The sequence below is a fragment of the Antechinus flavipes genome, chromosome 1 (genome assembly GCF_016432865.1).
Source record: "Antechinus flavipes isolate AdamAnt ecotype Samford, QLD, Australia chromosome 1, AdamAnt_v2, whole genome shotgun sequence".
Classification (NCBI taxonomy): domain Eukaryota; kingdom Metazoa; phylum Chordata; class Mammalia; order Dasyuromorphia; family Dasyuridae; genus Antechinus; species Antechinus flavipes.
In genome coordinates, this window is record NC_067398.1 from 667442332 (window position 1) to 667465817 (window position 23486).

Below are 23486 nucleotides of genomic sequence, written 5' to 3' on the forward strand. Positions count from 1 at the left end.
CTCTATTAGAATTGCATGAGACAATCACTAATCTCTGGTATGTGCTAGAATTGTGCATTTGTTTACTTTAATCACAAACTCTTAGAAATTTGTGTGCAGACATTGAAACATTACGGAAAATTTAAATCTGTATTCGATATGATTTTGTGTTAAAAAAAATAGGTGAATAAAACAAAGTTCTGGTAACTTACCTTAATAGATCACATGTTAAATCCCCTAACTAGATGAAATATGTGGCTTGGGTAAATATTTATTGGGTAAAATTATGTAAAAATTATGATCTATGCTTTAAAATTTCATCACTTTACCTAGACATTTGTATAAGTTTTATGAAATTTATAAAATAAATTTTGAAATAACTCCATAAAAAAAAAAAAGTGTTTCTTATATAACTATTCATCTTGACTGTTAGCTCCCTATTGGCCATTTTTATTATGTCCTATCCAATCTACCATCACTCTTATTGGCAGAGAAAACAAGAAAAAAAGTAGTGTACCTCCAGCTTTCTTTCTATCATCAGTTGGCTTCAATCCATCTGTAATGAGCAAAGATCCTATCCCTTCTGATCCACTTTTTTCCTAACATAAATTTTATTTATTTTTGTAAATGTCAATGTTACATATTTTATTTTTAATCAAGTACTTCTTTGAAACCACATAAATCCATGACTGACAAAAATAAAACATTAGGCATGAAATGAGAATATAAAATACATGATAAGTAGAAAGGCAATCAGTGCTTCAGTCTAGCAAGATGACCATAAACCGATGAAATACCCTTCAAAACAAAAATGTTCCAAGTCATTATTAATCAGAGAAATGCAAATTAAGGCAACTCTGAGATACCACTTCACACCTGTCAGATTGGCTAGAATGACAAGGAAAGATAATGAGGAATGTTGGAGGGAATATGGGAAAACTTAATACATTGTTGGTGGAATTGTGAATATATCCAGCCACTCTGGAGACCAATTTGGAACTATGCTCAAAAAGTTATCAAACTGTGCATATCCTTTGATCTAGCATTGTTACTACTGGGCTTATATCCCAAAGAGATCTTAAAGAAGGGAAAGAGACCTGTATGTGCCAAAATGTTTGTGGCAGCCCTTTTTGTAATGGCCAGAAACTGGAAACTGAGTGGATGCCCCTCAATTGGAGAATGGCTGAATAAATTGTGCTATATGAATATTATTGTTCTGTAAGAAATGATCAGCAGGATGATTTCAGAAAGAACTGGAGAGACTTACATGAACTGATGTTGAGTGAAATAAGTAGGACCAGATCATTATATACTTTAACAACAATACTATATGATGATCAATTCTGATGGCATGGCCCTCTTCAGCAATGAGATGAAACAAATCAGCTCCAATAGAGCAGTAATGAATTGAACCAACTACACCAAGCGAAAGAAGTCAAAGAAATGAGTGTGAACCACTACATAGAATTCCCAATCCTTCTATTTTTGTCTACCTGCATTTTTTATTTCCTTTACAGGTTAATTGTACACTATTTCAAAGTCCAATTCTTCTTGTGCAGCAAAATAAGTGTATGGACATGTATACATATATTGTATTTAACATATACTTTAACATATTTAACATGTATTGGTTTACCTGCCATCTGGGGAGGGGGTGGGGGGAAGGAGCGGAAAAATTGGAACAAAAGGTTTTGCAACTGTCAATGCTGAAAAATTACCCATGCATATATCTTGTAAATAAAAAGCTATTAAAAAAAGAATATAAAGAAAAAAAATACTCCTCAAAACATCTCTTTTCCTCCTTTTAAAAACATATGATTCAAGTGATTTTTATTTCAGCTTGTAAACTATGAGTCAAAATGGACAATGAGGTAACCTATTATATTACATAGGATTAATTAAAAAACAACAGATAAAACTCAGTATTAAAGACAAATGGGGGGCAGCTAGGTGGTGCAGTGGATAGAGCACCAGCCTTGAAGTCAGGAGGACCCAAGTTCAAATCTGATCTCAGACACTTAACACTTCCTAGCTGTGTGACTCTGGGCAAGTCACTTAACTCCAATTGCCTCAAGGGGTAAGGGGGAAGACAAATAGAAATCAGTATTCATTTTGATCTCTAATATCGTTATAGCTGTCATCATAAAGCATCACAAACTAGGTAAAGCCAGGCTGGTGGTGGCTGTCAATAATTGTTAAAAAAAGGAGTTCAAGAGATAGCCCAATATAATTATTTTACAGCTACTAGTCTGAAATATGCTAAGCAACAGATATAGGACATATCTCAGCTCTTTTTCCTGGTACAATATTAAATTCTGCAGCCCCATTTAAAGCCCAAACATTCATAGATCAATCTCTTCCTACACTTCAACAATTATGACACAGCTAATACAACCACCACATCTTCAAAGAGATTGTTGATAGATGTATAAGAGAGAATTAGATGTTCTCCACAAGGTGTTGTCTAAAACAAAAAAAATCTCATTAAGACATCTAGAAAATTAAAGTCAGTGCATTTGTACATGTACATACTTTCCCAGTTTTTATAAACAAAGGGGAAATACATACACATTTCTTATTTTAATTAATATTTTCCCCAGTTAAATTTGAAACAATTTTTACTTGTTTTTAAAACTTTTGAGTTCCAGATATTTTCCCTTAATCCCACTCCACCCCTATCAAGAAACCACATTACACACATATATTTTTATGATTACTTTAAAACTTAATGAGATTTCTCATGTCCTTTTTAATTCATCTTACAGTGATTACAAAGTCTACTAACACTTAGGGATCTTTATTCACAAAACTAAATACAACTAGCAGTAAGTAACTTGGGGATAGCATTGGTACAAAATAAAAGAGCCACAATAAGAAAAAGGAAAAAGACTGGCAATTAAAATATCACCTGTTTAAAGAAGAACTGAAGCTACTAACATATCAGGCACAAAGATCATTCCTTGATCTCTTTCCCTACATTGCACTCAAAAATAGAACACAACTCAATTATTCTGGGATATGCAGGTGTCCACTGTTCTTTTGGTTTCAGCTGTCAATTATAAAAAGCATCAATCAAATTCTTCTGGTAAAGACATAAATTCAGTTATGAAAATGCTATCTTGATATTTAGCCATTTATATCTTTGTAGAATTTGGGAGGATAGGAGTGCACCTTTCTCGTGTTTTATTGTCATTCAAATAGTGCTTGAAGTATCCCATTTGAGGTACAAGGGAGGACAAGAAACAATCTCTCCTCAGAACCACAGTCCTGCCCTTGACTCTAGTCCATGTAAACGGCCATTTCTTCTGTAGGGCATTCCAGCACTGTTTTTCTTTCATAGACCACTTCTGGTAATTGAGTATGGATTGCCTAACATATATTTTAAAATACTTTCCGTGATTCTTTGTTTTCTCTACCAATCCCAATTCCCTCTGGGCTTCAGCACTATTGCCATTCCCCATGGGCCCCACTTTTTAAATTTTCCTTGTCTTTGTTTCCATCTTTTATTCATCTTATTTAAAATCTAAAGTGGGTTGGTGAGTTGCAAGGAGAATTTTCATCAATCTCTCTGGGAAACTCTTTTTTTCTTCACATCAGAATAATTTTTTTTTGTACCTTTATAACTTCCCATCTCTCTTGGACTAATTTCCCCTATAGCAGTCTTTAAGATTCTAATTATTCTTCTTTTAAACTTTTTTGAAATAGACTCTCTCAGAATCTAGAGTACATGTCATACAACTCCCAGCTTCCCTTTTCAAGAAGTAACAATTACAATAACATTAATGATATCCGTAACAACATTTAAACTTTAATAGATAGCATCTAATAAATTCTTATTGACTGATGATTCACTCAGCAGCAGACAGAATATGAATCAAGTGTATGACATGGAAGGCAAAAATGTTAATGTTTGAGAAGGCTATACTTTGAGAAAAACGACATTCCAAACAGGGAATGCCATAGGGCATATTCTGCCCTCACCAGAGCACATCTGGAGTACATGTTCTATTCCAGACACAACATTTTAAAGAGAGACACTAGAGGATATACATAAGTGGACACTATGATAGTATATTCTGAAAATGTACCTGAGACATTTAGACTGATAAAGAAGACTTAGAGAAAGCATGATGTCTGTCTTCAAGCATCTTAAAAGCTATTAAGACTTGCTCTGCTTGGCTCAAGAAAGCTATACTAATAGCAACAGAAGACTAGGGAGGGCAATACCATGTTACTCAGCTTTGATATGATCCTGTTTGGAGGACCATCTTCAGTTTGAGACACATTTTAAGAAGGACAATGATAAACTGAATAACACCCAGAAGAGACTCTCTAATCATGCAATAGAAGGACTGAGGAAATATTTAGGAACTAGAGGAGATTCAAAAGCATGATGACATCTATCTTCAATTATTTGAAGGTGCATTCTATAGTAGAGGGATTAGATTTACTCTGCTTGGCCCCACTGAGCTGATCTGGAAGCAATGGGTAATAGTTGCAAAAAAAGCAAATTTAGGCTTAAAGTGAAGAAAAACTTGCTAAAAATGCTATGGGCTACCTTGGGAGGATTCCATTAGGCTTCCACCTCACTGGAGATATTCAAGGTAAATATCCACTTGTTAGGGATATCAAAAAAGAAATTATTCAGTGAAGGGTTTTAACTAGATGGTTTGTGAGGTCTCTTTTCAGCATCTAGATTCTGTTTTTCTATGTTTTCATCTTTGGAACTGCCCAGGATTAAGCCTTTAACATAACAAGTGTTTAAAAACAGGTAAATAAATTGAATAAAGAAAATAAGGAGCAAAAGCAGCACACAGCTGCAACATGAAAGTTGAAGCTTTTGACTCTCATGCAATTAGGAGTTAATGGAATAGTGGAAACAAAACAGCAACATGTTGGAAATTAAATTTTCCATTAAACTGTCCAACTTTTCCCAGTTGAACACAATCCCACGTTTGAACAGGAAGTGTGACTTTTTAAAAAAAATTACAAATGCACATTTGTTCTCTAATCACTATTGTGGAAAACAGACAGAGAGAAAAGAAAAGTTTGAAATGGGACTGAACAGAACTTCAAAAAATGAAAATAAGTCACTTTTAAAAATTCATTTCTTATACCTAGAACAGTTAACTTGTTAGAGTAAAAAAGGATACGAGGGGGCAGCTAGGTGGCACAGTGGATAGAGGACCAGCCCGAAGTCAGGAAGATCTGAGTTCAAATCTGACACTTAACACTTCCTAGCTCAGTGACCCTGAGCAAGTCATTTAACCCCAACTGCCTCAGCAAAAAAAAAAAAAAAGATACTGGAATGGAAATCAAGAGAATCAGAAGGAATCTTAGTAGTTAGCAAAGTCTGACTTTCAATCCCTTAAAAGAACTCTTTCTGTAAAATCTTATACTTTAACTTTTGAAATAAAGGATTTTTCCCTCAAAGAGATGCTAACTTCAGTTGTGCCACTTAGACAAGTCACTCAAGTGCTTTGGGTCCTAATTCCCTCATTTCATTGAAAAATGAAGAGGTCAGACTAGATGCTTACTAAGGTTTCTTTAAGCTCTAAATCCCTATGATTCTACTTCTACAGTCACGGTGGAGAGTCTCCATACAGAGTCAAGTGCACTTTGAAAATAACATTTTTTTAAAGGCTGCTTCTTTTGAAATTGCTGCCACCAAGTGGCAGAAATTCTTAAAATCAAACCCTGCAAGGGAAAAGGTATAATTTATGCAGAAAGAACTTTCTGATTTAAATTCCTACTCAATGTTTCTCTGTAATAGTGACCAGTTTTAGTAAGTTAGAATCTGACTACATACCAGGCATAATCAATGCACTCATTTGTTATATTTAATTGCATATATATCAGAAAGGAAATCTTTTGAAGTAGAATCCATCACAAGGGAAGAAATAAAAGAAGTTTTAAAAACAACAGCAGTAAAAACTTTAAAAATGCCAAAAATAAATTTCTAGTTTGCTCTTCTCTCCTCAGAGCATATAGACTCTAGAATCAAATGCAGCGTTAGAAAGGTTCTCAGAATACTCTGCTTGCTTAAATCAGGAAATCTGGGCTTAATGTTCTCAAATGCAACCTGCTTTTATCAGTAGAGATCTGCCTCTGGGAAAAGACAACTAAACACAGCAAAGTTTAAAGGGGGAAAAATGTTATTTCCTTGTTCTGTTTATGGAATTTTGCTAAACTTGGAGTCATAGAATAATTTCAATTTCAGTATAAAAGATTTTTCTTTTTTCACATATGGAAAAAACCTAAAGCATATCCTTTTGTTTCTCTGCCAATCTATATGCAAGGCTTTACTTTTCTTCTTTAGTGATGACTTTCTACCAGACAACCTATTGCAGGTGTTTGCTTATCTAAAAAACTGTAGGCTTTCCTGGAAATAATCGGCCACAATCACACCTCTGCTTATAGCCACAAGAGACAGAATACACATACCAGCTTTTGTTCCAATAGCTACCATAACTTAGTATAGGCACAAACAAGTTTTTCATGTAGGCTTCTGCACAATGGAGAGGGGCTAAGAACAGAGTAGTTACCATGACGATCGTCAGTCATGTTGACTGTCTCCAAACATCAGGATCAGCATTATCAAAGTTTATTACTAAACTGGGATTTTTATAGAACTAATGAATAATTTATTCAAATAGGTTCTGATAGAAATTGAATATGTGAAGCCCAATTCTTAGTTTTCTCTATAAAAAGGAGATCATGATCTAAGTAATAGCTCTGTGAACACCAGGAGGTAAGGCCCCTCCCATACCAAAGCACATGGCTCTGCATACTGCCTATACCAAAAGCATGTCTGTTAGAGTGTAGAACTTGCAGAGGCTAGGATGTGTTAATAAGAGTGGCTGTGGAATATCCACATACAAGTTCATTAGTAGCAATAATAACAACTCAACTTACAACTTGTAGGTAACAAAGGAATTTCCTCACAAATATTAATATTTCTACTTTAGAAAAGGAAAAACCAACTTTTAGAGGAAGAAACTAACTAGTCTGTGATGACATGGCTTTGTGACTAGCAGAATCAGCATTTCCATGCCCTTTGCAAACTTGTCTTTCTAAAACCAACAACTACTTCATCTGTTAATAGAAAGCTAGAGAACCTTTCCGTCCAGAGTGGTTCAAGTATATTATGATTTTGCTTAGAGGAAAAAATACAGATTAGATGATTTCCAGTGGTATTGTCTAGTCCAGTTTCTCTCAACATTTATTACACTTCAATGACAAGATTTTTACTTTTAGAAAAATATAAAATTAAAAATTATGTAATTGTATCCCACATATTAAATCAATAAAAGAACACTACCATTTTAGAGAAGAAAAGATGCTCCACTGAGCTGTTTACCTTTGACATCTGGCTGAAGTCCGCAAAGCCCTCACTACTACTGAAGGCACCACTTCCAAAGGGGTCTAAGGTTCCAAAGGGATCTGTAAGTTGCACCAAGAAAACAATTTTGTATATCTGTAAAATTTCTTCTGAGAAAAATTGAAAGCCACAAGCTTTCTACCCTAAATATTCCACAAAGAAAGATAATTAGAATCTAGTTATATTTATGTGCTCCTTATAACAAATTTAAAAAGCATTTCCTGAAGAACAGTCTGAAAATTTCTACTTTAGTTAATCTATGACAGGTACCCCTTAAATATGGCTTTCAGCTATATCACAAGATTCTAGACAACTCTGAAAAAACATCTTCATTTCAAACAAACCATAACAGTATTTAATTTTTTTAAACTGTATATTTTCTGCAAAAATTTAACTGATCACACTGAAAAATATAAACCATATTGGGAAAAAGGGTAAAAGAGAAAAGAAACAGTTAAAGGGTAAACTTTTATCCATAAGATATGGCCTGAAAGTTATTTAATGCCTTTCAGGCCTTTTTACTTGGTAGTAACTGGTCATGAATAATATGCCATAGTGATGTTCATACACATTATCTCTTTTTATGAACAAACTGAGCCTAGCTCCTGGGCAGCTAAGCTCCCAAAAGTAAAGAGGAGTATTTAAAGAATCCTTTTGGGGGCAGCAGTGGATAGAGCACCAGCCCTGAAGTCAGGAAGACCTAAGTTCAAATCCAACCTCAGACACTTAATACTTCCTAGCTATGTGACCCTGGGCAAGTCACTTAGCCCCAGCTGCCTCAGGGGGAAAAAAAAATACTAGTCCAAGCCCTTCACCATTAACAATACAAACTTCTCATTCAATCAAACTCTGGACTTTCTGAAGAAAGGGAACTGAGGTAGCTAGGAGAAAAAGTCTTGGCAGGTCTAACAATATGCCTAAAGCATAAGAAGGAAAAAAAAAATCTTATTACTATATTCTCAATAGCATATTTTCTTTTTGAAACTTACTCCTTCTAACTGATAGGTATAATCAGATAGATAATGCTAACTTTAAACTAATTATCTAGCAAGGATCTTAAGAAAAATTGATTAGAAGTTGCCATCAACTTTAATAATCTTTCTAAATATAAAAGACTGATAAAAAGATGTTACTGATAAAATAAAAGAAATACTTAGAAAAGAAATTTTCCCTTTTACCTGTTCCTTTTGAAGAGATACTGGAGGATGAAAAAGGATCACTGACTTCAAAGGGATCAGGCTAAATGATACAAAAGGAAAAATGAAATGCAATTAGTGACTTTACATGCATGGAATAAAAACTTCCACTTGATAATTATGCAAAAATCACAAAACACACCTATCTACTGAACATTTATTAAGTGCCTACTACATACAAAACACGTTCAAGATAAAAAGCTTAGATAAGACATTATCAATGTCTTCATGTCCTCATGAAACATAAAGTCTAGTATAAAAGGGCAAATGACAAGAACTACATCTCCCAATTCTAGGCATTTTCACTGATTCTCTGTTCCTGGAATATTCTTCTTTTCCAACTCTTAGCTTCCTCCTTAGCAAATTCTAGCTAAAATTCTTCTGCACAAATCCTTAGGTCTCTAGTATTGCTAGTGTTTTCCTTCCATCTAGACCTTGATTGCATATGTTGTTTGCATGTGAACCCCTTAAAGCAAAAATTCTTTTGGGGGGCTTTCTTCATATCTCCAGAGCTCAGCACAGTGTCTAGAATATAGTAGATGCTTAACAAATGCCTGTTGATTGAATGAAACACAGAAAACTAGGATAAAATATACAAGATGCCCCAAAATATTTTGAGACAACCTTTATGAAAAATTATATTAGAAATCTGCAGAATCATGTTATATAAGCACCATTACCTACAAGGGCTCAGAGAAGGCTTAATGTAGGTGGTGGCATTTAAGCTGACTGATAAAGGATATATAGGAATTCAGCAGGCAAAGAAATAGAAGACATTCTCAGATATTAGGAGAATGGCAAAAGTAAAGTCATAGGGACAAGAAAAGACAGCAAATATAAAATAGTCCAGTTTGTCTACACAAAAATATAATGAGAGGACAACAGCACTTCCAAAACTCAAATTATACTACAAAGTATAATGAAATCTATTTGGTACCAATTTTAAAAAGAAATTTTAAGATTAGTGGAACAGATTAAATAAAAAAAGACTTGGAAACAAATGTATCTAAGAATATAAGTATCTTGAAGAAGAAATCCTTGAGAACAGTTGGGAAAATGAGAAAGCAGTTTGGCAGAAATTAGGTTTAGACCACTAGCTTACATTTAATCACAATAAGCTCAAAGTGTATACATGACTTAAATGTTCAATTTTGTTACCAAAAATCAAGAGAGAACCAGATCAGGGACTTAGCTATGAACGGGGGGAAGAGTTTCCTAAACAAATAATAAATGGAAAGAAATAATTCCCAAAGACGATCAACTACTCATATGCATTTGTGATTTTATCAATTCAAACTTCCCAACAACACGAATCACAATCTATTCATGCCCATCATTCCTATCCAACTGTTGTACATGTTCTCCAAAAAGCTAGCTTCAAGGAATCTACCCCTGGGTCCAAGAGGCCTTCCTTCTTTTCTTCTCACACTTATGCACGCCAGTAGATCATTCAACCTTTCTCTTCTGTTATTCCATATTCTTTCCATATGGACCAGCCCCACTTTTCTTCTAATGATACAACTAATCCTGGCTGCTGCCTCCTATTTCTTCAGAACTCTTCGTTTATTGTATGCTACAATTTACTCACACCCACCTTCACCTCTTTACTGCCCTGAATATGAAACTTCATTTGTCAAAGGCAGCTATATTTCATATCTTGTTGCCGTTAGCAGCACCTATAAAATATTAGTATTGCAAAAGTTGTTCCTTTTACGAAAAGCTTGAGGTTAGTAAAGGAGTCCTGCAATTTCCCTAAAGCAATCCAATCTGCTCTCCTTTTTCTACTCAACTCAGTTCAACTCACTGTTCATCATAGATACACATACACAAAGAGCTCAATATGGTGTCTATTCAAATGCATGCTGAAATCCAAGCAACAGACATTCATTCGTTTGCTTTTTCCTCAATGGAAAAAAAGATGGAATAAAACTGTAAATCCTTTGATCCAGCAGTGTCACTACTGAGTCTATATCCCAAAGAAATCATAAGAGGAAAAAGGACTCACATGTGCAAAAATGTTTGTAGCAGCCCTTCTTGTGGTGTCAAGGAAGAAGAAATTGAGTGAATACCCATCAGATGAGGAATAGCTGAATAAGTTATGGTATATAAATGTAATGGAATATACTGTTCTATAAGAAATGATGAGCAGACTGATTTCAGAAAAACCTGGAAAGATGCACATGAACTGATGCTGACTGAACTGAGCAGAACCAGGAGAACATTATACATGGTAACATCAAGATTATGTGATAATCAAGTAGGAGAGACTTAATTTTTCTTAGCAATGCAGTGATTTAAGACAGTTTTATAGACTTGGGATGGAAAATACCATCTGCATCCAAAGGGAGAACTATGGAGATGAATGTGGACCAAAACATAGATTTTCATTTTTTTGTTTTGTTATTGTTTACTTTCTCTTTCTCATGGGTTTTTCCCCTTTTGGGCTGATTTTTCTTGCACAAAATGTCAAATATAGAAACATGCTTAAAAGGGATTGTACATGTATAATCTCTATCAGATTACTTGCTGTCTTGGGGAGTGAGAAAGTTAGGGAGGAAAATTTGGAACTCAAAATCTTACAAAAATGAATGTTGAAAACTATCTTTACAAGTATTTGGAAAAATAAAATACTATTGAGGAAAAAAAAGAGAGATGGAGATATGAAATTCCTTTGAGTGATTACAGTTCTCTTCCAGGGGCACTTCAATGTTTTGGGGCTTTATGCAATCAACATAACAGCATCTGCACAAAGGAGTTAAAATAATTCACTATTGATGAAGCAGAAAAATAATCCAACTGTCTTAGAAGACATTTCAAAAGACACTAAAGAAACTAAGAGGTCCCCTCCCTTTGACTTCAGTCACCTTCCATATTTATTATTGGATATATATATGTGTATGTGTATATTTTCTGAGTCTGTTTCCTTATCTGTGAAATAGGGCTAATATTATCCACAGGATTACTGTGAGATTCAAATATAAAAATGTAAAACACTTTCAAATCTTAAAAGTCCTATGTAAATGAAAAGTATTAATATCAAGACAAGTTTAACTTAATATGTAAAGATTAACCTAGCTTCAAAATAAGACAAGACTGGAAGCAAGAAATGTGAGAAGCAGAAAGACTTGTTAGGAGGCCACTTCAATAATCAAGGTCAATCCTAACATCTTGGTCCTACATTAGGGTTGTGGTAGTAGGAACAGAAAATATTACAGAATTAGAAACAAGAGGAATTAGTTATAACTTGGACATGAAAAGTGAGTTGGAAGTGACAGAGATACAGAAAATAAAACAATGAAAGAAATTAAGGCAATAAAGTTTTCTGGGTTTTGGGTTTTTTGTTTTTTTTTTTTAACCAACTGAGGTTCAATGACTTGCCCAGGGTCATAAAGCTAGTACATGGTAAGTGTCTGAGGCCAAATTTGAACTTGTGTCCTCCCAATTTCAAGGCCAGTATTCTATCCACTGTGTCATCTAGCTAACCCTGACAATAAAATATTTTAAAAGTACCCAAGAGAAAACAAACAAAAAAGTTCAGATGGGACAAAAAAAAAAAAAAAATACAATGGCAATTTTGTGATTACTTTGTTAAATTTAGCATATACTTTTTTTAAAAAATATTTTAACAAGTTAAACTGCACATAATAGAAGTTCATGGTTTTATATGCAAACTTCTTTTTTTTGTTCTCTGTATTAAAATGCTCATGTTTGTGATTATGTTTGAAATGAAAATTTTGTTTTTTAAAGTAAGGGGAGGAACACTGGAAAGATCAAGGTACTTACTGCTAGAAAGCAAAGTCAAAAGAAGGAACAAATTTAGAAGTTATAGAGAACTGAATGTTGGCTCAACATAGGACATGCTGAGTTTGAGGTTATGGTGGGGGATCCAAATGGAGAGGTCTTGTAAACAGGAGGAGATATGAGTCTAGACCTAAAAAAACAAATTTGTGAGTCACCTGTATTACATTAGTAACTAAAGGTGAGGAATGAACTGACAAGGGAGCAATACAAAGATGAAAAGAGGTCAAAAACAGAATCATAGGGAACATTCTCTATAGGGTGTCAATAGGTCAAGAAACTATTGGAAACAGAGGGGTGGTAAAAGATAAAAGGATAACTAGAAGAATGTGCTTTCTCTCAGATCAAGAGGTGAGAGAGAACCCAGATGAAGAAGCATCAAAAAAAATGAGGACTGAATTTTTTGGTCAGGAGATAATTTTGGGACTGAGGAAAGGATTGCAAAAAAGGCTCCAAAACATGACAATGCTTTCCAAAAGTTAAGCAGTACTGGTCCTTTAGAAGAAAAGTAAGAAAATACACCTTCTTCCCTTAACAGAAGAGGTAGGGGACCATGGATACGGAATACCACATTTACTGTGGAAAATAACTGTGGCCATTGCTCTCATCCATTCATTCTGCCCGAGAAGAAGATGCTTGGGATAGATATCACACTGCTCACCCATGGGCTTGGGGCCTGTCAGTTACCTCTCCATTTCAGTTAGTCTGCCTGTTTACCAAGGGGTACAACCACTGGATAGGCTACAGCTTTCTGGAGCTACAGGTAAAACTGAGTGACTGGCTAGATACCAAAGATGTCTAGCTTTGAAAAGCTCAACATCAGAGGTGCTAGTCCTCTCCAGAGATCATATATATAAAAATGATAAGAGGAGCTAATGAGATCCTCAAAGAAAAAAAATCACTTTTCTGAAAAATTATATCAGGTTGGGACAGCTAGTTGGTGCAGTGGAGAGCGGGCATTAATATGTTCCTCATATTAACCACATTAAAGCATTTCCTAAAAAATACTCTAACTTGAAAAAAAAATTAAATCAATGACTCTCATTCCACAATGATTAAGAAACTAACAATAAAGGGTTTCTCTAAGATGACAAAAAACAATCAAGGTATATATCCAATATAACCTTATTCTAAGCACACTATTTCAGTGTCATAATATGCTACAGCCCAACAAATATCCTCCTCACATTACTGAAGAGTTTGTTATCTGGCCCATTATCACCTAACCAGCAGACAATCAGATGTAGAGACCTTACACTCCTCCTACTTTTAAAAGAGTTCATGTTTAATATTGTTCCTAAGATATTAACCATTCGCTATTCTTTAGTCATGTCTCCATGGCAAAGCAATTTAAGACATTAGATTATTCTTGTGTATTTATACGTACATACATACATACACACATACACACAATCTATCTTTAAAAATCACTTACTTTTGAAGATGAGGAGGGGTTTTTTGTGAATGGATCTGAGGTAAATGGATCACTCTTGACTTGTTTCTTGAAGTAATCATCGGAGCTACGAAATGGATCACTTTCTTTGAAAGGATCCCCTCCAAATGGATCTAAAATTTAATAACAGAAAATTAATAAACACTGTTTCACAAATGCTAGATACAACAGCAACTCATAGGCAAACTACTCTACCTGAATGTTCAAAAACATATATTTAAAGTTCCAACCAAAAGGAAACTTGCAAATTTAGATATGATCAATAAGGACACTAAAGGATAGACATACTAATTAACAATGCCATGGAGAAAAGAAGAGAGCACACAGCTGTGCTGCAAACATTCTGAGGCATAGTGGAAAAAGTCCTGGCACTGGCATCAGAAATCCTGGGTCATCATATACTAATTGTAAGACTGTGAGCAAATCACTTGCCTCAATTTGTCCATCTATAAAATGGAAGTAACAATCTCCACCCTGATCACCTCACAGGATTACTGTGAAGATTCAATGAAGGTTGTTTACAGAAAGGGCTTTACAAACCAGAAAGCATCATAAAAATAATGGCTTTGACAATCAACATTTAGAGAGGCACCTATGAACAAGTGACATAGATCCCTTGCTAAGAGTCCAAGGGTGACATTCTGTGGCATTGAACCAGGCTGTCATGGACAAGTACTATCACCTGGCTATCAGGAGCTTCCTTTGCAGTTTTGCTCCTCACCTTTTTGTGAAATGGACAAGAAGGGGTATAAAACTGCAAAAAGGAGATAAGATGACAATTTCAGCTTCCTTTAGAAACTGAATAAGACTTATGTTGGCCATCCTGCTAGGGGAACTAGGAAGGAGGTATTTATTTTTTCAGACATGATAAAATTGTTGTAGGATTTGAAAACCCTCAGGAATCATTGGATCCTTTAAGACATAAGATTTGAAAGCCCTCAGGAATCATTGGATTTTCTGAAAAATGATAAGACTCTTACAGGACTTCAAAATCTGCTGGAATCATTGGATTCCCTAATACATAAAAAGACTTTTGCAGGACTTCAAAAACTTGGGGGGATGATTGGATTCCCTGATATGTGAAGCAATGGACAATAGATTGGTTTTGGACTATCTCTTGGCTGCTGAAGAAGGCGTATGTGTGACTGCTGTTTACATACTCTCCTTCTAGGACTTCTGGCAATCTTTTATAACACCATGTTGATTTATATTGTTTGTTATACCGTTACTTGGGTGTACAATTCATGTTTGTTACACCACATCAAGCCTGCACTGACTGTGGGGAGAGTCATCACTAATAGCCTCTGCGTTATTGCTGTGTGCTTGTGTAATACCTCCCATGCTGATGGGTTTGTGCATAATAAGACCCTTCAGCCCAGAAACCCGCTAGCAACCCCCACTTCCCTTTGGTGCTTTTCATCTCCCTTCCTGAGATGTCAGGGAGGGCGTGATTATCTCCTTTTTAGTGCTTTCACCTCCCTTCCTGAGAAGTCTGGGGGGGGTCGTGATCACCTCTTTTTCAGTGCTTTCACCTCTTTTCCTGAGAAGTCAGGGAGGGTGTGATCACCTCCCCTTGGGGGCTCTGACCTCCCTGAGGAATCAGGGATGGCATGACCACCTGTGTTCTAAAACAAAAGAAAGCGGGAGATGTAATGGGCTGAGGCTCAAGTTGATGCACTGAGGTCCCAAGCACATGAGGCTAAATAGTAATTGGACCATACTCTATTAATATATAAGCTTGGAGAAAGAATGGCCCCGCCCACTCTTTGTGCAAGTCCTGATGTGTTGTATAGAAAATGACGATTTTGGTGGGTGGAGGCAGGGAGTGGAAAAGGAAGGGGAAGGAGAGACTGCTTGCATTGCCATTGTGACGGTTTGCTCAGCTCAGATCCCCGTCTGTTAGCTGGCTTCCTGTCACAGCTGCCCATATTGCTATTGCAATCTTTCTTGCCCATATTGCTATTGCAATCCTTATTCACCTCTTCACTTCAATAAAAATTGAAGATTTTTCCCTTAACCTGAATTCCTGACTCCAGCTGATTTTAAATACGTGGTCATTACAATGTTTAAGCAAAGGAAAGATATACTCTGTAAACTACATTACTCTAGGAAAATTCCATGAAAATATTCCTTGTAAAAAAGTCTTTTACCTGCTGAAGTTATTTGCTGTTCTGCGAAAGGATCATTCTGGAAGGGGTCACCTAAATTTAAAAAGGTGATTTTAAAAGATTAAAAAAATTAAATTAAAAAAATGTTTAAATGACATTTAAAAATCCTCAAATTTAAGGCTTCTGACAACATTATTTACTTGCATATTTCCCTTAGCTACTTCCCCCATTTGTGGAAGAAAAATGCTTTTCCTTTTGCCGCAGATGTTTTTCTCTCTACAAACACATCTTATTCTTTTGCTTTGAAATAGCAATTCTCACTAAAAGCACAATGTTTTTTTTCAAATATAAATACTATGTTTTAAAAAGCTGCATGCAGGCTGTTTGCCACAAGCTGGGGTAGGACAAACCAGAGAGCCAATCAGAACTCATTCCTGAGGTCAGCTCCTAGTGTAGTTCTGTCTTCCTGTGGCTTAAGAGGCCAGGCTGTCAGATTCATTCCTAATAGGAACAGGCAGCTAAAGCTCAATTTAGCAGATGTCTCGTCCTTCCCCTAAATGAGCTGTTTATCTACAATCTGAAACTTTAAAGGAAAAGAAATTTAAACACCATCTTGAATGTACTTGTAAATCACCTTCTTTTTTCTACCCTTCACTGTTTTTCTCACATAAAGCAATCTTTGGCTCTATGCTAAAGAAAGGAAAAAATGTCAGAAAAGCAATAATCCAATAGCAAAAACTTTGCTAGATTGCTGTGTGAGTGAATTACTGTTTTTTAACAAGGATATGACTAATGAAGTTTGTGAAGCATGTCTCTAGATCAAGAATGTTCATTAATTTCCACTTTAATCTGACCATTTTAGAATAAAATTATTATATAAATATGGCATTATAGGTACATAATCTTTTGATCAATATATTAGCCCCTACTTACTGCCTTTGAAGGGATCAGCTCCTTTAAACGGATCAGATTTGAAAGGATCCTCTGCCTGGAAAGGGTCTGTATGCAATTCTTGTGTACTGTTGCTAAATAATAAGGCTTTATTCTTGAATGGATCATCCTACAATTATATGGAGAAACAGTATAAGGCTTTTATCATTTAAAATTATAAACCAGTCAAAATGTAATTTCCAAAAAATATTTTCATGTTCCCTTCTAAATACTAAAATCCTAAAATAAACTGCTACTGAAATAAAAGTCAAAGAAATGCCTTCCTTAGTGTAAATTTAAGAGATAATCTGTAAGGTTTTATTCAAGTAACTGATAGTTTTTTCTCTTTTTTCACATATAAAGAACTTAGGTTTTCCCACTATGATTTTTAGAAAGGAATGCTATCTTCATTTTAAATTATTCAATTTACAGAGCATTTTTCCAAAATTCCCAATACCATTCCATTAAAGTAGAATGACTAAACTACATTACAATACTAAAGGGAGAAAAACCTATGTTTTAATATTATAACTATCAGAATTTATCATAATATATATATTAGGTACCAGCACAAACTAAGAGGGATATCTATATTCTTAAATGTACACTTTTTTTATTTTCTAAGTCCTATGAAAGGCTAATTTCTAATGTAAATAGTAATAAAGTATGCACATCATTTAGAAATAATGATCACATTTTAGTTATTGAAGACGTTCTGTTTGTTAGTTAAAACAGACAAGTTTCATTATAGCAGAACAAACATTAATTCTGCCAACAAGAGGAATTATTTAGTTTCCATTGGATTGGAACCCCAATTCCAAAATACTATCCAAATTGGCCAAACCTTAGGATTATTAACAAGTACAAAGCTGGGCCATAAAAACATAAGAAGCAGGTAAGAGAAAACTTCGTCAGTCAAGAATGTCTATGACAAAGTTAACAATACAATGAAATCAATTCCATCTAGCAATATGGTTTTCAGTGGTGCTTGGTTAAAATGCAGCTTATCAGATCTCCTAATAACAAAAGACCCTACCCAAATTAATAGTTTCCATTGTCCCCAATCTGGGATTCCGGGGTTTAAACCAAAAGCTATACCCTCTGCCGAATACAGAACATTTTTTTCTTACCTGAGAAAGATTATCAGGAGTCTTCAACAATATGCCTACCAAGGTAGGCATCAGAGTCAGATTCTTGGGCTATTTGCCCAATATACCCAGACAAGAACCCAAGATGCTTAAATAGTACAAGGATTCTGTATGAGTATAACACTGCTAAGGACCAAATAATAAAAACATTCAGCTAACATCCAGTGAAATTCTTGGATACAGGGGGAGAAAAAACAAAACAGCCTTAATTTTATGGGAGTGGAATAGGCAGGGTAGGGAAATAAATCTTTGGTACCATACCATGTTTGGAAGGTTTTACTTGTTTTCAAAGAATGATGAAGAAGAATGAGAAAGCTCAGTAACACTAAGAATGAAAACTTATTTTATGGCAGTCATCTTCATTTTCATTTTATATTTACATTGAGTTATTTTAGGTACTCCGCATTCCATCAACTACAGATATGGGATTATGATTCCCTGATTACTAAACCCCAGTTTGGTGCTCAGATCACAAAGTGACAGAATTATGAAATGGATCTCTAATGTCTCTCAAGGAACTGTAATTTATGTAAATCAGCATTCTTGGGTTCCTTTGATAGAAAAATTCTAAGGAAAATATTGGCACAAGTAATGTGGTTTAGTGTTTAGGTAGTTAACAAGCTATTAAAATAACATTTTTTTAAATGTAGAGATGCATCAAGGTGATCTATCCAATGTCTACTTATCAACGAAAAATATGAGTTGCCGTATGAGGCCATCTATGTGCAAGGGAAAAGGGCTGATGATGACTTGACTGACCATTATGGAAAAAGTAAACTCTCCTGAACTAAAAAATTCACTAATTATAGATGTAAGTTATGCATTTCTAAAGTAATCTGACAACTTTGAAATATCATCAAAGGCATTATCAACTAAATTTCTTTTTCTCTAGAAGAATGCTAAATCTATGCCTAGGATATGATAGAGAAGCAGGTCCTTGAAAGGAGGGTAAGGTTTTCAGTGAGCCTCAAGTCTTCAGTGATATTTCTTCTTTCAGTTAGAAGTGGGCAAAATGAATGGTGCAAAGAAGATGAGAATAGTATGCTTGGGATCAGATCACGTGAAAGCTTCAGGATGTCCTCAGCAGGGGCATCCGACATCTCTGCATATTGTAATCTCTCCACATTCCATGAGTCACTATGGGACCAGCCCTTCCAGTGATGAGACTTTTTGCACTTGTTTAGGTCATTCCTCAGACAAGAAGCTTTGTCAAGTGCCAGGCTCGTGGATGAAAATTCCCCAGCTAGGCAGAGTTTGTGTACTGCTGGCACAGCCAACAAAGACCCAGGGTCTCCAGTGGGACCCAATGTCACAATAAGACATGGGAGCAGAATTTCAGTGAAGGGTGTAATCAGATAAGAGAAAAGAAATGATGTTTTAAGAAACCTCTGTCACTTGGAGTTGGTGGCATTACTTGAATTTAAGAAATAACAGGATAAATAGCAACTTTCAGGTAGTATAAATTAAACTCTGCTTAGACAATGCTAGATGTATTTCTTCAGTTATTCATTCCCTTAAAACCAAAATCTGAAGGAGAATTAAAAAATGCCTCTCCTATGATTGATTATAATCATCATTTTGTAGGAAACAAAAATCCCTTTTCAAACTATGTTTATTAAAAAACAGAAACAAACAAATAAGGTTTTTAAAGTTGTATTTGTACAATAATTATTGATTTTTTGTTGTTTTTTCAAAAATTGGCAGTCAGCTTTTACTTAACATTTATGACATAAACATTCCCAAGATTAATTAAATTTCATGTAAACTTAGCTATACTTTAAAGATAAACAAAAATAATGAGAAAAGTAAAATCTCTGGGGAGGAAAACTGGCCATGTTACAAAGCACACTAATTGCCATGTCATCTCCAATTTTTTTCCCCAAGGAACCCAATCTCATAAAATACTGCAGAAGTGATACTTAAAAATGAACTGTATTAGGGACTAAAACCTAATTACCACAGTTCAAAGACCTAACATAAAGAATACTAGGCAAAATAAAATATGCCATTTTTTAAATAAAATTGGGGGGAAATACATAGGACAAGTAATGAACAGTAGAAAATTTGAACTTCTGGCTCATGTAATTTACAAAGATGACTATTAATATTTAATTTTTTAAAGTAATGTTTATAGACTCTAACATAAAGATTTCTTTGAGGAAATACTGACCTTTAAAAACGTGTGGAGCAACTAAAAGATACTTTGGATCACATGTTGAAAGTTCCATAAGAAGAAAGCTAACTGGTAAATAAAATGAAGAGGGAGTACAGAAGGAATGTCAGAGCATCAAGCAGTTGCTGGAGAGAAGAGGTAAATTAGGAAAACTAAAAAGCACTGTGCAAGAGAACCAGAGAAAGATAATTCTCCCTAGCTGCTAAATACAGCCAAACTGCATGGCTATACAGCAAAGAAAAATGTCAAGAATTAAATAGATTTAAAGATGTCAGGCATGTTTAGGAAAGAGTGCCTGCATTATTAGAAGGAAAGAAGGAATCACTTAATAAATGAGGCCAGAAATGGATAGAAGTTAGACCCCAAAAGAATGTCAGTAGTAACATTAAGTAAAAGCATGTGGCATAAAAAGTACAAGTAAGATAGAGATGAGAGCCACCAAAACTTTCAGACCAATTGCTTTCATTCTGTTTACCTCAACAGCACAAAAGTCACTAGATTAAAAAGAAAATTGTTTCTTCCCAGGAATGATATTTGGAAGCTTTGGAATAAATGGGCAAAGTTGTTATCTAGGGATGCTGTATGTATATAAATAAGCATCCTTGGAACCAAATAGCAAACACAAGGAACTAAACACCAACATAGTTAATATTGGGATATCTGCTCTGCAGTCATGAGCTTTAAAATAAAGTGCTAAGTTCTTAAACATTACAAACATTTCAGGTGAATGGAATAATAATATCCACCCAATCCTCTAGGTATGTTCTTTAAGATGAGTGAGTAGACAGGAGAAGAATAGTATCACTTCACTCTCTCTTCTTATAACTAAAAGCTGATTGCCATATTCCTTAAATCTTATCTTAAACTTTGATTTTAAAGATGATACTTCTGAAGAAAATATCTGTCACAGAAAACATGGCAGCAGTAAGAAGGAAGGCTCAGCAGAGAAAATATCCATGCTGTGGCTAAGTTAAACAGACAAATCACTGAAGGATCTCAGACATTTGGTGAGAGTCACTATACAAATACTTTCATTGCAAGTGACATTTCTTCAAAACAATTTTTAACATATCATTCTCACCCATAAGTACAGAGTAAGTACTTAAACTAAATATAATGATGAAAACTAGGTTACAGGAGCTATGGAAGTTAAGACCACAGCCAAAAACCTTCACTTTACAAAAACAAAATAAGACATGATTTACAAATTGATAAACTTGCTTGCTGTTAACATTGGAAAAAGTAAATCTTAATTATTACTTTTATTCAACCTTTACCATAGCTCCAAAACTGCCTTTTTCTTTCTGTGTGGCTCCTTCATTGAGATCAGCTAAGTTCGTCATGCCATCAGCAGGAATTCCATTCAGGGCTTCATTATACTGTTCAATATTTGTACTGGCTTCCTGGTGACACTCTTGCAGTTGAGAAAGTTTACTTCTTGCCTATGCGAAAGGAAAATGGTCACTATTATACAGCCCAAGCAAAGTAGGTCAACTGAAAGAGAAAGCGAGGCTGCACCTTTTCTTACTCAGATCCAAGTCCCACAACAATATGGAAAATAGAGACAAGAAGCACAGGATCTCAGTAGGACCTCAAAAGTCATTCAGTTGAATCCTAACCTGAAGTATGAATCTCTTCTACATCCTTTACAAAGATCATGAAGTCTCTGCTTGAAAAATCAAAGTACCAAAGGACACTGTCCAAATTTTTAAATAGCTCTGGCTATTAGATTTTCTTAAGAAAATGATAAGACACAGAGTTGGAATAGACCTACAAGAGTACTATTCCAATGCCCCATTTTGTAAGTGATGACACTTTAGTAGTAAAACTAAGGTCACACACTAGCCAAATCACATTAGAATTCAGGTCTTTGATTCCAAATCCAGCATTCTTTTCATGACACTATTTTGCTATCAAGACTACTGTTTACTGTTGAGTTCCATCTTATGGCTCCCCACTGATATCATTCTCCTCTATAATTCCAAGTCAATTAAGCTGGCTCTCTCTTCCATGTAACAACCTTTCAAAAATTTGAAAATGATCATGCCCATCCTTCATTCTTTTTCCACTAAGCTAAAAATCCCTAGATCCTTTAAATGATCATTGAAAAGAGAAGAAAACCATATATATTCTAAAATGATTCACAAGTTAATCAGCTTTCACTTCATAAAATACATCTGTCTGAATATCATTAGCAAATTCATGTTGGCAAAATATGTATTTTGAAATTGATATATTATTACATAATATATGATTATATATCTAGCCCCCAATTTAGATTTAATTCATAGAAAAGCTAGTTACAGAAACATAAATAATTTTTAAAACTTGAGACTAGAAAGTAATAGTTTCAGAATCTATGATTTCATCTGTCTGGGTATTCACTCAATTGATATAGATCATAACTTCTCTTTTCTTTAGTAGGCAGCTGCTTGAGTAGGTACAGCCAAATGTAAAAATCACCTGGTGGCCAGCCCTTTGGCTGTGCTTGGTGTGGCTGGTTCTTAGACAAAAGACACACAAATCCATACTAGGCTAGTTCTCAAAGTTTTTCCAGGACCAATAGGTCCCGGTAGGACCAGTTAGAGTCACCGCCATACCATGATGATAACCAGGTTTTGTCACTTAGAATCACTTGGGGAAAATGGAATTGGGACTACTTGAATTCAACTGTACTCTAAAAAAATTAATTTGAATGTAAGTAAAAACTGAGTCAAGTAAGTAATCATCTCACCAATGTTGAGTTTGATTACACCTTTTATTTGGAATGAAAAGGCCAGTAATGCTTTTTACAAGTCTTTTCATAGAAAACAAAATGTTAACAGCTTCTTCATATGAAGTAGGAGTCTTATTGAGGAAAAAATTGTTGAGTTCATCCAATCTAGGCCAACCTACTTATGAAAAATCCTTAAAATGTAGACTATGAGGACGGATAGGAACCCTAAACCAGGATGTGTAGTCCAGCTTTTACCCGATTCAAAAATCATTCCCTCTACAATGTATATGACAAGTGGCTAAATCTTTGCCTAAATACTTCTCCTCTAAATTCTCCCTCTACTTCTACCAGCCCATTCAAATGTAGGATAATTCTAATTATTAGAAAGTTCTTCCTTACATTGAGAAAAAATAGGTTTCCTTGTAATTACTACTACTGATCCTAGCTCAGGCCACTGAGAAAAAGAAATTGTGACAAGCTAAAGCTATGAAAAGGGGCAAAAAGACTTAAATATATTTAAGCATCACACATCACTAAGTGTCAGGTCTGTCCTTAACTATCTAAGGGAAACTAACAATCTAGGCTCATTCTAAAAATTCACAAT

The 23486-nt window shown here is 34.9% G+C and overlaps 1 protein-coding gene across 6 annotated transcripts in view; it reads right to left on the reverse strand.

Annotated features, from left to right (window-relative positions):
• The window catches only part of EPS15L1 (epidermal growth factor receptor pathway substrate 15 like 1), a 115395-nt gene that overhangs the window by 39933 nt on the left and 51976 nt on the right, over positions 1 to 23486 (reverse strand). For 5 of the 6 annotated variants that reach the window (XM_051972077.1, XM_051972075.1, XM_051972078.1 and 2 more), the window contains exons 16-21: positions 21438 to 21608; positions 16849 to 16975; positions 15958 to 16008; positions 13790 to 13920; positions 8539 to 8599; positions 7340 to 7422 (exon numbers count right to left, since the gene is read on the reverse strand). In XM_051972077.1, coding sequence (XP_051828037.1) covers positions 7340 to 7422; positions 8539 to 8599; positions 13790 to 13920; positions 15958 to 16008; positions 16849 to 16975; positions 21438 to 21608 — 624 coding nt within the window. The remainder of the gene's footprint in view (positions 1 to 7339; positions 7423 to 8538; positions 8600 to 13789; positions 13921 to 15957; positions 16009 to 16848; positions 16976 to 21437; positions 21609 to 23486) is intronic. The other variant, XM_051972076.1, reaches the window with a different exon arrangement.